The 12,679-nt window shown below is 42.5% G+C and overlaps 1 protein-coding gene across 2 annotated transcripts in view; it reads right to left on the reverse strand.

The window, feature by feature from the left end:
- LOC127547581 (zinc finger protein 595-like) overlaps window positions 1–12,636 on the reverse strand; it is a 200,646-nt gene extending 188,010 nt beyond the window's left edge. Inside the window, exons 1-2 of one of the 2 annotated variants that reach the window (XM_051974470.1) lie at window positions 12,530–12,636; window positions 6,791–7,100 (exon numbers count right to left, since the gene is read on the reverse strand). In XM_051974470.1, coding sequence (XP_051830430.1) covers window positions 6,791–6,805 — 15 coding nt within the window. In that variant the 5' untranslated portion in view covers window positions 6,806–7,100; window positions 12,530–12,636. Of the gene's footprint in view, window positions 1–6,790; window positions 7,879–12,529 lie in introns of those variants that run through there. The other variant, XM_051974482.1, reaches the window with a different exon arrangement.
- Between the last annotated feature and the right edge of the window lie 43 nt (window positions 12,637–12,679).

A 12,679-nucleotide genomic window follows, 5' to 3' on the forward strand; every position in this document is an offset into this window, starting at 1 on the left:
TTAGAGGTTAGTTTACCCATAATCCCCGAGACAACAGATTGGTCCTTTCCCTCCAGGTAAAAATCTTTGCCCAGTATAGGATTCCTCCTAAATATTTATAAGCATTTCCCCTCTTCTTTATCCTACATCCCATGTTCAAAAATGGCAGAAAACTCCTCCTATAAGATGTGCTGTTTAAGAAGCAATTAGTCTTTTAAGCAAGTTCTGATCATTGACCCCAACCAGTTTGAGCTAGATTGGCCGTTATCTTCAGTTTGTGGTTTTCTCAATACCAAAAGACTCTTTCACATTGGCTGAGTCCACCTGTGCCTTCCTAGCTCCCAATTCCTAGTCTTCTCCACATTTCTGAGATAGTGAAGCTTAATTATTCTGTGTTTTTTCTTAATTTCTGACATTCTGAAAACCCACTGATCAGTGGTACTTATTACTGTTGTGCCACAGTTCTCTTTAATTGTCCTGACTCAGTTTCCCTAATTGGTTCTGCCTCAGTCTCCTTAACTGTTCTGCCTCAATCCCCTTAGTTTCAAACTCCTCCTCTGGTTCATTAAGATTGAGGGCCACTTGCTCTAAGGTTATAAATTGTTAATGTGAGACTCAAGATAAGGGGGAGGGGAGGATTCAGACTTCCTGGCTCCTAACTCCTGTCAAAAATTTGACACTACCCCTTTAAGTATCCCAAAAGATAAGACTATCCCAGATACCTCATTGACATCTTTACTTCTGTTTATTCAGACATCCTGACTCTGGCTCCCTAGTTTTTCCCCCATCCTGCTAGAACAAAATTTATGATCCTGAAACTTCCCACTCTTTTCTTCCTTTGTTTCTAGAGTCCTATTTAAAAAACCTGGGATTCTCATATTCCCACTGGATACTTTGAGACAAAAATCTCGTCCAGTCAATCAATTAAACTCTCCAATTAATATTAAAAACTCTAATCTCTACCTTGCCTCAGTTCCAGCACTGCAATTACCTTACCTAATCTCGAAGCTTGCAGCACACGGTGGAAACCTAACTTTTCAGGATTTCTCACACTGGTTTTATGAATCAACCCAAAAAACCCAATCACAATAAAATGGATGAAACATTGATTAATTTCTTAAAAAAAAAAACAAAAAAAAAAAACAACTGTTCCTGTTCTCATTCCTCTGCCAGCTGTGATTATGCTGAGCCAGAGACCAGCCAGATGCACTACTGAGGGCTGCCCAGAGGGAGAGGTTGGGCAGTGGCCCTGTGCTGACCACAGAGTCCCTCAGATCTTGGGATCTCTGGCTTTAACTTTAACTGCGGCCTGGGCTGCAGGATCTCTGACTCCTTCACGCCACAGGTTTCCAGGCCACCAGCTTCAGCCCTGAAGGGTCACAGATGGACACCAGGACCACAGAACCTGGGGCCTCGGAAGGAGAAGCAGGAGAGCCAGGCAGGCCTGAACATGAGTTATTGTCCAGTGAGGGCCTGAACCATCTTCCGCGGCTACTCTGTGAGTCTCATCAGCCCTGCTGACCCAGACACCACCGATAGCTGGAGCGACACAAACAGTGGGTGTTCTGGGGACAACTGCGGGAGGCAGAGAGGAACATCTGACCCCACGTGGCCCCCGCCTGCCTGGATGCATTCAGTCTGAAGGGGAAGGACCCGAGACAAAATGCCGGCCATAGGACTGGAGACCTGCCCCTCCTCACTGACAATTACTGCAGCTTTGGGAACTGCTGGCTCCCAATTTTGGTCCAGATGATTCTGGGGAAAGATCGGTGGAAGGAGCAGAACAGACACCAAGAAGATGACTGCACAAGTGAACACAGAAATCCTCAATCCTGATTCCATATTACTGAGCACAGAAGAACAACGTCCCAGGGCTAAGCCCGGCTCTGACAGAGGCGTTTCTGAGGAATATAATCTTCCCCCACTCATGGAAGAGAGCAGGACTTGTCCTGGACATTGTGCAGGATTTCCAGAACTCCCAGGCCTCTCTGCCAAGCTCACGGGCCCGATGGTCCTGGGGAAGGCTTGCTGACACACGTGCTGCCCGTGCCGAGCCCACGAGAGCCGATCCCACAAGAGCCGAGCCGATTATGCTGCATACAGCAACACGGGCCAGAAACTGAATGGCGCAGACTGGGCCCGAGCCCAGACCTTGCCATGTCCCGGGGTGAGATCAGAAAAGAATGGAAGCTGTTAAGGGCTATGCTGATGTTGTCTTCCTTCTATTTGTGGCAGTGACTTTAACCCAGAAAATCAGCACCTTGAGACCAGAGAGAAATGATGAGATCAACTGAGTTTAACAAGGACCTGGAAACTGAGGGTTCTGGATTCTGTTTCACATTTACTCCCCAGAAACCCCAACTTAAAATGGTACCCTGGCCAAGGTCAGCAAATACCTGGACCTGAGATAAAGGTCTCTTTATGTGGCAGGTGATGGTACAGATCCCTAAAGCCAATGAACTCCATGCATCGCCCTCCCCTCCCCTCCCCCTCCAAAAAAAAAGAGAAAGAAGAAAACAATTTACCAGTATGAAAAATGAACAGGGTGAATTTACCACCTCTGAAGAGCAAATTTAAGTAATAACTAGGAGACATAGTGCCCAAGTGTGTGCCAATGATTATGAAAATATAGAGGAAATTCATGAATATTTATAAAAATATAAATTGCCCAGATTGATGGAAGAGGAAATAAAACATATAATCCAACTTGAGGGAAAAAAAAAAAATTGAGCATGCCATCATTGAAATTGCCAGAAAAAATCCACCTAGTCAGATGCATTCACAAGTTAATTTTCCCAATATAGAGAACAATTAACTGCAATACTATATGAATTATTTGGTTAAACAATTAAAGAAGTTCTATCAGATTCCTTTTATGAAACAAATATGGTACTGATTCCTAAACTAGGAAGAACCAAATAAAGAAAACTAGAGACCAGTTTCCAGTAATCCTAATTAGAATATTGATGCAAAAATTTTTAATGAAATATTAGGAAGGAGAAAGATCAGAGAAATTTCTAACAAGGATAATACACTATAACCAAGAGGGATTTATACCACAAATGCAGGGCTGATTCAAAATTTGGTAAACATCAGCATAATTGAGCAGCCTAATAACAAAATCAACAAATCATATGATTATCTCAATGGACGCAGAAAAATCTCCTGACAAGACAGAGCACTTATGCTCTTAAAAACATAGGAATAAATACAATATTATCCATCTAAAATTATCTGAAAGCATTCTCTGTAAGGAATATAAGCTAGAATTCTTCCCAATAAGGGAAGCAAGCAATGGGTAGAAGCAAGAATGCCCATTACCACCATTATTGTACTGGAAATGTTAGCTACAGCAAGAAGAGAAGAGAAAAAAAAACTGAAAGAATTAGCATGAGAAATGAGGGGAAAAAATACTACAATCTGCAGACAATATGATGGCATCTTTAAAGAATCCTATATACACTCTCATAGACACCTCCATGCATACATAAACACATGCATACAATAAAATACACTTACATCTACGTGCACACACACACACACACGTATACCCACATAAGCATTTACACAGACTATACACAGATCTAAAACAACCAGCAGGGCTGACACATAATGTACATCTCTCTCCAGATGGAATCACTCAGTTTTCCTTTGTCCGAGAACAAGGATCCCAAGCTATTCCTTGTGGTTTTCCAATAAATTTTACCCAGAATCCTTGTTACTTCACTTTAAGTCTCCTCTTCTTGACCCACTAACTCTGCTCCTGACCTTCTCCTTCACTGGCCTTGCTATTCCTTACATTTCCCTACCCAGGGATTCCCCCTTCCCTTCTCTTCTCCCTCCCCGCCCCCACCTTTTATCCCACTCCCATTAATCACCCACCTTTTAAGGTCTTTATAAAAGGTTAGCTGTGATCATTCATGATTACAACAATGGGTCAAAGTGGGCCCTTGAACCTGCACCTCTCCTGACTCCCAAGTCCCCCTCTTCTGTTCCTTTTTACTCATGGCTTCCCTCAGTAAGGTACCACAGCTATCTCCTCATACACTGAGATTCTCGAGGGCAGGGCCTCTTTTTGCCTTTTTCCATAGGTGTTTAATCAATGCTTGTGTGTTTGTTTACATTTTTCTTGCTGGCACACAGTAGGTGCTTAATCAATGCAGGTAGTCTTTAGGACTGCAGTCCACCCCTCTTAACTATTAAGAAAAAAAGTGGGGTCCAAGGGACTAGCTCAGGTCACACCGAGGAGGTCCTGAATGGTGTTCTCACACTGTCATCCTTTCTACCCAGTAACTACGTCCTTTTAAATATTTGGGTACATTTATCCTTGGCCACCCAAGAGAACCCTTCACTGTTCCCAATGCTACTAAGCTCTGCTCCTTAGCTCTGTTTCAGCCTTGGTCACCTTCACATGACCATCACGTGGCAGCTGCAGTGACCAGCTTCCGGGATCTGACTCAGAACCTCACTGGATAACCCACTTCAGTTGCTTCCTGGCCCACCCTCCAAATCAGCTCTATGTCTATTCACAGCAGGAAGGGGATCCAGAAGATGAGATCATCGCCCCACATCCCAAAGGACTTTGGGCTCCATTTGTTTGGAGGGAAAGTGTTGGGGTGAAGAGACTCCAGCAAAATGCTCCCCAGGGTCTGAGTGGGCCCCCAGGACGGCGCACCCTGATGTTGTGCTCATCGCTGCTGCTGTGCCCTGGTGGCTGACTCTGTACCCCCATGATGTCACCAAACTTGGGCTTCAGTTCATCTCTGTTAACACTCCAAACCCCCAGACCCCGGTTTTTTACTCCCAGTTTTTGGACACTACTTAACAAGTGTTGGGGATTTGGCCCCAAACATTACAGTGTTGGTCTAATCCTCAGCCCACTTTTCAAAAAGATTTAGCAAATTTTTTAAAAAGGGGAAATGATGAGGTCCTCGTGGTGTTTTGGACTAAGAGAAACTTGAGAAAATTGATCCCTGCAGCAAACAGGTAGAGAGTACTGTCCCACCTAAGGGGAAGTCCTGCACTCTAACATCGGAAGTTTTGTCAAATCCCTCAGATCCATCCTCTGTAGAATCCTCAGGCACCCAGCCATGCCTTGTCTGAAATCCCAGTCATGGCTCTGACGTTAAATTTTCCCTATAAAACCTACTTGTGGAAATCAAGCCATTCTCCAGTTGACAAATGGTCAAAGGATATGAACAGACAATTTTTGAATGAAAAACTATCTGTAGCCACATGAAAAGGTGCTCCAAATCACTATTGATCAGAGAAATGCAAATTAAGACAATTCTGAGATACCACTATACACCTCTCAGATTGGCTAAGATGACAGGAAAAAATAATGGTGAATGTTGGAGGGGACGTGGGAAAACTGGGACACTGATGCATTGTTTGTGGAGTTGTGAACTGATCCAGCCATTCTGGAGAGTGATTTGGAACTATGCTCAAAAAGTTATCAAACTGTGCATACCCTTTGACTCAACAGTGTTACCACTGGCTTATATACCAAAGAGGGACCAACATGTGCAAAAATGTTTATGGCAGCCTTTTTTGTAGTGGCAAGAAACTGGAAACTGAGTGGATGCCCATCAGCTGAAGAATAGCTGAATAAATTATGGTGTATGAATGTTATATTATTGTTCTATAAGAAATGACCAGCAGGATGAATACAGAGAGGTCTGGAGAGACTTATATTAACTGATGCTGAGTGAAATGAGCAGGACCAGATCATTATATACCTCAACAACAATACTATATGAGGATCGATTCTGATGGACGTGGCCCTCTTCAACAATGAGAGGATCCAAATCAATTCCAATGGATTAGTAATGAACAGAACCAGCTACACAAGCAAAAGAACTCTGGGAGATGAGTGTGTATCGCAATATAGCATTTACACTTTTTCTGTTATTGTTTGCTTGCATTTTTGTTTTTCTTCTCAGGTTATTCTTACCTTCTTTCTAAATCTGATTTTTCTTGAGCAGCAAGAGAACTATATAAATATGTATACATATATTGTACTTAAGATATATTTTAATATATTTAACATGTATTGGACTATCTGCCATCTAGGGGAGGGGATGGAAGGAAGGAGAGGAAAAGTTGGACAAGTTTTTGTAAGGGTCAATGTTGAAAATTTACCTATCCACGTTTTGTCAGTAAAAAGCTATTTAAAAAAAAAAAAACAAAAACAAACAAACAAACAAACAAAAAACAACAAACTTACTTGTGGGGCCTCCCAAGGCTGATGCCTTCCTTCGGGTCAGTCCTTCAGGACACTCCGCCTCCTGGTGCCTTTCCCCTTCCCTTCCCCCCCATTCCACTTGGTTTCACCTTGCTTCCCATCATGCTTCCCATCGATCCTCCTCTTTACAGCCAACTGACTCTAGCCTTCCAGCTAAGGCCCTTCCCAACCTCACGGGGTGCTCCCTTTCAAGTGGGTAACAATGAATTCCACTAAGAAACTTGACTTTCATATGTTCCCTCACTCTATTTCATATTTACCATTCCCAGTGTCTATGGAATATCTTCATTTTGTCTGTATAAATATACAGACTTGTCCTAACTAAATCTACATTTGCCAGAGAGAATGGCCGTTGTGAATTCTTCACAAGACCCAACCCCAACTGTTGGGGGGCCTCCCAACACCTGCTGTCCACGAAAACCCACAATATTTCGGTTCTCAAACCACATCAAGGCAGCAGAATTAGAACTTAGGACTTCTGGAGCTCCTTTCTCTCACCCCCAGCTCAGGCCAGGTCTCTCCAGTTGGGGTGCCCAAGCCAAAGCTCTCCCACCCACAGGCACTCACCCACGTGGCGAACATGTCTCCTCAACATCCTACTCAAGTAGTGGAAAAGATTCAACATAGACATCTCCCCAACTGCGCCTGCTCAGAGGTAGAGTGGCCCTTGCTGGCATCCGTCCGAACCTGAGATTTTTTTTTTTTTGGTCGCTTTTGGGAAATGTAGTCTTTTGGCTGACGCGCAGGCGCACCAGCTCGTTCAAGTCACAGGTTAAAGGGGCTTTGGATAAAGCACCTGCTGCAGGGACTAGGAGGCGGAGGTGAGGGATGCTAACCGACGTATTCTCTACTCTCAAGGCGTTTCTTCTGTGCGTAGCTGGATGGGAGAGGAAAAGCCAGACATAGAGAAGTGGCTTAAAATATTTGCCAAATAAATATCCAATTCATCCGCAGAAATTTCTGGTGCTTCTAGAAACTCCGTGTGCAGATTCTAGCACTCTGCTGGGCAGAGTGACGTCATAAGATGCTCCGCTCCTAGACAGCCCTAGCGCGAGATGTACAGTGCTTTTACCTGCCAAGCGCCTTGCGGCAGAGATCTAGATTAGGTCCAGAGCTGGAGGGGATTCTCGGGGGCCGGTCCCCTGCCCAGCTTCTCCTGTTACACGTGCGGAAGCTGAGGCCGTGTGTCTGTGTATGTGGGTGGGAGACTTGTCCCTCAGAATCTCATTCCTCCCACTCCTGAGAGAGAGCTTCCAGAGGCAGCCTTCTGCCGTGCCAGAAAATTCCCCTTTCTAAAAGCCAGGAGGAATGTCTTGGGAAAAGATGGAGTCAGATGTATTTAACAGTGAATCATTAGGCACTTATTACATAACAGAAATATGGTTAATATCAAATATATTACCTATTGACATTGCTGATACAGTATCAAATGATGGGGTTTGTAGGTACCAATTAATGTTAGACAGCAAATACTGAGGTTCAGTTTTGAAGCAATCACAATGGCTGGATATGAATGTTATGGAATATTATTCTTTAAGAAATGACCAACAGAATAAATACAGAGAGGTCTGGAGAGACTTACAATACAATTTCAGCTTAGTACTAGATATATTATTTTTAAAATTTACCAGGACTTAAACCCATAAAAGATTTTGTTTGGCAAGGATTTTTTTTGGGGGGGGGTGGGATTGGTTCTTTTTTTATATATAGCTTTTTATTTACAAGTTTTGTGCATGGGTAATTTTATAGCATTGACAATTGCCAAACCTTTTGTTCCAATTTTTCCCCTTCTTCCCCCATCTCCTCCCCTCGAAGGCAGGTTGACCAATACATGTTAAATATGTTAAAGTATAAATTAAATACAATATAAGTATACATGACCTAATAATCATTTTGCTGTACAAAAAGAATCAGACTTTGAAATAGTGTACTATTAGCCTGTGAAGGAAATCAAAAGTGCAGGCGGACAAAAATAGAGGGATTGGGAATTCTATGTAATGTTCATAGTTATCTCCCAGAGTTCTTTCGCTGGGTGTAGCTAGTTCATTTCATTACTTCTCTATTGGAGCTTATTTGGTTCATCTCATTGTTGAAGAGGGCCATGTCCAACAGAATTGATCATCATATAGTATTGTTGTTGAAGAAATAATGATCTCCTGGTGTTTGGCATGTTTTATGTTTAAACTTATCCTGGAGCAAAAGATCAATCACTAACCAAACTTATAGATTCTATAACCCTAAACAGGCTCAGTTCTCAGGCTGATAACCTTGCTTACTTTGATGGTTTCACAAAACTGGAAAGTTTACAAATTAAAGGGAATTGACAGAGACCCCAGGGAAGGAGCTGAGTTTGCAGTTGCCCACCCCAATTATTCTTAAGTGTTTTCATGGGCTGTGCTATTTGATACTTCTCCCTACTTTGTGAAAGAGGAAAAGGAGTTGCACATCTCATACTTGGGGGTGAACTGATAAGGCTCACCATGACAATAGCTCCAAGTAACTTAGTAAACAGTTTTCCCAAGTAATAGCCAAATACTCTTAGCTGTAAAGTCCATAAGATTTAGAAAAGAAATGGAAGCAAGAAGACAAATTTATCTACTTCTCCATATTATTGATATGCTAATTATATGTCCTAAGGGTAGAATGAAGGAGTGGTCTCAAGAATTTGGTTATCACTGACCCACAGGCAGTAATGTTTGTAGGACTATTCTAAGGCCAGAAGACTTGAAATCATTGACAGCCTGTTAGAACAATAGTCTCAGGATCACTATTATATCTCCCCTAAAGTTTAAGAGAAGGAAGATTATTATATTCCTAGACCAGAAGACTTTTATGATCATTGACAGAACAATAGCCTTCTTAGATCAGAGATCTAAGGATCAGATTCCAAAGTTAGAAGATTTAGAATCACTGACAGATTGTTAGAACAAAAGCACCCTAAAGTCAGGGGAATGTTAAAATTATTGCTGTCTTCCCTAGAAGTTATATTATATATAGAGAAAAACAATTATTCTTTTTTTATTAATAGCTTTTTATTTACAAGCTATATGCATGAGTAATTTTACAGCATTGACAATTACCAAACCTTTTTCCCTCCTCCCCTAGATGGCAGGATGACCAATACATGTTAAATATGTTAAAGTATAAAGAAAAACAATTATTCTAAAACCATAGATGATTACATTTCAAGTTGATCTCCGGTAACATTGAAGAAGATATAGTTACTGAAGCTGTAAATTTATGAGGAAATTCTCTAGCCCAAAACAGGTTTCTACCTTCTATGAAAGTTACAGCTTGAGAGCTGCCTAGAACTTTGAACCAGCCAGGTATCCCTGCCAAAATGCACAGAGTACTGAACCTCCAGGCAAGAAAACTCATCATCCTGAGTTTGATTTGGTCTCAGACACTTTCTGCTTGAGGACCTTGGTCAAGTAACTTAATCCTGTTGACCTCAGTTTCTCCACCTATTAAATGAGCTGGAGAAGGAAGTGGTAGACCATTCCAGGATCTCCACCAAGAAAACCCCAAACAAGGTCACAAAGTGATGGACAAGACTCAAAGTCTTAATAGAAAAGGAGCATTGAGGGGTGAAGTGAATTGTTCAATGTCACACTTAGTAAGTGTTAGAAGCAGGCCCTGAATCCAGGTCTGGTAACTAGGAAGCTGGTGCTCTTTACACTAGGTAACATGTCAGACTCTTAGAGCCTGCTTTCATGTTGCTATATTTCTTTGTACTAGGAAAGTCCCTAAATTTGTTGAGATAGAAAGCCAAAGTGTGAGTCTTTATTGTGACATTTATTAGACAGATCCCCATGGGAAAGTTAAAATGTTATGTATTTTCACAGACCTTATTCTAAAATTCAAAAATTGCAAACATTGGTAAAACATTGGACACATGTTATCAATATATTATAGTTATTATTAAAGTAAGTAATGACCTTAAAGACAATTTCCCACAGAACAGTGGAAACAGCTGATAGCACCAATTCAAGGTGGGAAAAGGATTGTAGGAAGAGAATAGAAGGAATAGATGGCATCTTTATAGGAACTGCACTAAAAAGAATGAGACAAATTGGAAAGATAATAAAATAGGAAAGAGGATGAAGCAATGGTTTGATTTTTTAAAATAGAGGTCGGACTTAAACCTGAAAGTTCTTTTCCCTTTATCTCTCAGAAAGGACTCATCAAAGAGAAAAAATAATCTAAGGATTTAAGAAGAGAAAACAATGGTAGAAATAAAGGATAGAACCCAGCCATCATCAAGAAGCTTTTTCTGAGACTAGAGAGAAATATGAAGGAAGATTTAGTAGAAAACCATTTCTTGACATGGAAGGTGAAGTTACAGGAGGAGTGCAGGATGGACAACCACAGCTCCTCTCCTCAGGCCTATGGACCCTGAAAGAGAGCTCCAGGCCCAACATTTCCAAAGTAACTCACTCTAATAACCCAGCCAAGCTCCTGCTGGCAGTGAGTCCTGTCTCTGCCTAGATTTCTGGGTTAGGGGTTTTCAGCAGCATCTGACCCTTTGTAAGCCCCTCTGAGGGATTTCTTGGCAGACATTCATATGTCAGAGGAGTTTGCCATTTCCTTCTCCACATCATGTCACAGAGGAGACACACAGCGTTAAGGGACCTGTCCAGGGTCTCACTGCTGGGATGTATATGAGGTGAGATTGTGGAACTCAGAACCATGAGGCAATCTGGGAAAGATTGGTATCTTAAAGTTGCTAATCAAGGCAATCTGATCACTTTGTGATTACCTTATGTATGGCAACAAGACAGTTTGGGAAAGTTCCTAGAATGAGTGTTTTAGCATTTAGCATCCAGAGAAAAAGAAATACTAAGTGGGGTTCAGAATTCCCATCAGTTTTAATAACTACCTCTTCAATTTGTTGGTATCTTCCCTTCTATGCCTGCTAGAATTCATGGGTGTGTTCCTTATAGCTTATATACAAGGGGGAAAGAAGAAGGCAAAAAATACATTTATTTAGGAGAATGGGTTACAAACAAAATGAAGGAATACAATAGATAGTGGGAATGGTAAATATGAAATAGAGTGGGAGAGCATATGAAAGACAAGTTCCTCAGTGGAACTTATGCTTATTCAGTAGAAAGGGAGCACCCATGAGGTTGGGGCGTGTCCTAAACTGGAAGCCTAAATCCTGAGAGGGATTTAGCTCCCTACAAGAGCTACTTAGCTACTAGGAGGAGAAGAAGGGTTGAGAAGCATAGTGGAATTAGGGGAGATACCACGTGGCATGGGGGGAAGGGAAAGGGAAAGACTCAGGAGGCAGAATGCTGTGATGGACGGACCCAAAGGAAGGCAGCAGCCATGGGAGCGCCCCCAAGTAGGCTTTATAGGGAAAATTTCACCTTAGGGCCATGACTAGGATTTCGACAGGGCATGGCAAGGTGAGACTGCTCTAGACCTCTACAGAAGGTGGGTCTCTGGGGTCTGACATAACTTGGATTTCAGACTGATCTACCTCCCCAGGAAGTGGGACCATGGAGCTAAACTGATCTCCAGCAGAACCTTCTCAAGCCTGCCACAGGGATTAATTTTTATCATTTCCTCTGCTAACCACACCCAACACTGAAGACCTCATCACTTAGTACCCCTCCAGTCCTAGGGGAGATGAGAGAGATACGTTTAGTTTTAGCAAAGAAATTGGAGTGTCTGCCATTTCCTTCTTCAGCTCATTTTACAGGGAAACTGAGGCAAACAGGGGGAAGTGACTTGTGGAAAGTGTTTGAGGCCAGATTCTGAAGTTACTAGAATTCTAACATTCTAATTATTAAGAAGTGATGGATAATACATAATATTATCTTTGATATTCCCAATATTTCTGTCACCAGGCATACAGTCAGTGCCTAATGATTGAGTGCTGATTACCCCTGACTCCATCTCTTTGCCAGATTGCAGACATTCCTCCTGAGTGTTAGAGATTCTGAGGTTGTCATAGCTGGGCTGTGACTGACCAGTCTCCCACCCACATATACAGACACACGGCCTCAACTTCCGCACATGTAAAGGAGAAGCTGGGCAGACGCCCGGCCCCTGAGATCCCCTCCCGCTCTGGACCTGACCTAGATCTCCGCCGCAATGCATTCGGCAGATAAAAGCACTGTATACATGCGCGCTAGGACTAGGGCTGTCTAGGGGCAGAGTAGCCTATAACGTCATTCTGCCCAACTGAGCGCTAGAACCTGGACATGAAGTTCCTAGAAGCACCAAAAATTTTTCACGGATGAATTGGGCATTTACTTTGCAAATATTTTAAAGTCACTTTTCAGTGTCTGGCCTTACCTCTCTCTCCGACCCTTTGGGGAGGGAGCCTCTAGGTTAGCCTCCTGGCACCCCAAGTCTACTCCTGCCACCAGTCCCCTACTGCTGGTGCTTAATTAGTGAGTTTAAGCCTAGGTGAATGTTACTAACCCTTGCGCCTGCGCGCTATCC

Source organism: Antechinus flavipes, chromosome 2 (assembly GCF_016432865.1).
Source record: "Antechinus flavipes isolate AdamAnt ecotype Samford, QLD, Australia chromosome 2, AdamAnt_v2, whole genome shotgun sequence".
NCBI classification, from domain to species: Eukaryota; Metazoa; Chordata; class Mammalia; order Dasyuromorphia; family Dasyuridae; genus Antechinus; species Antechinus flavipes.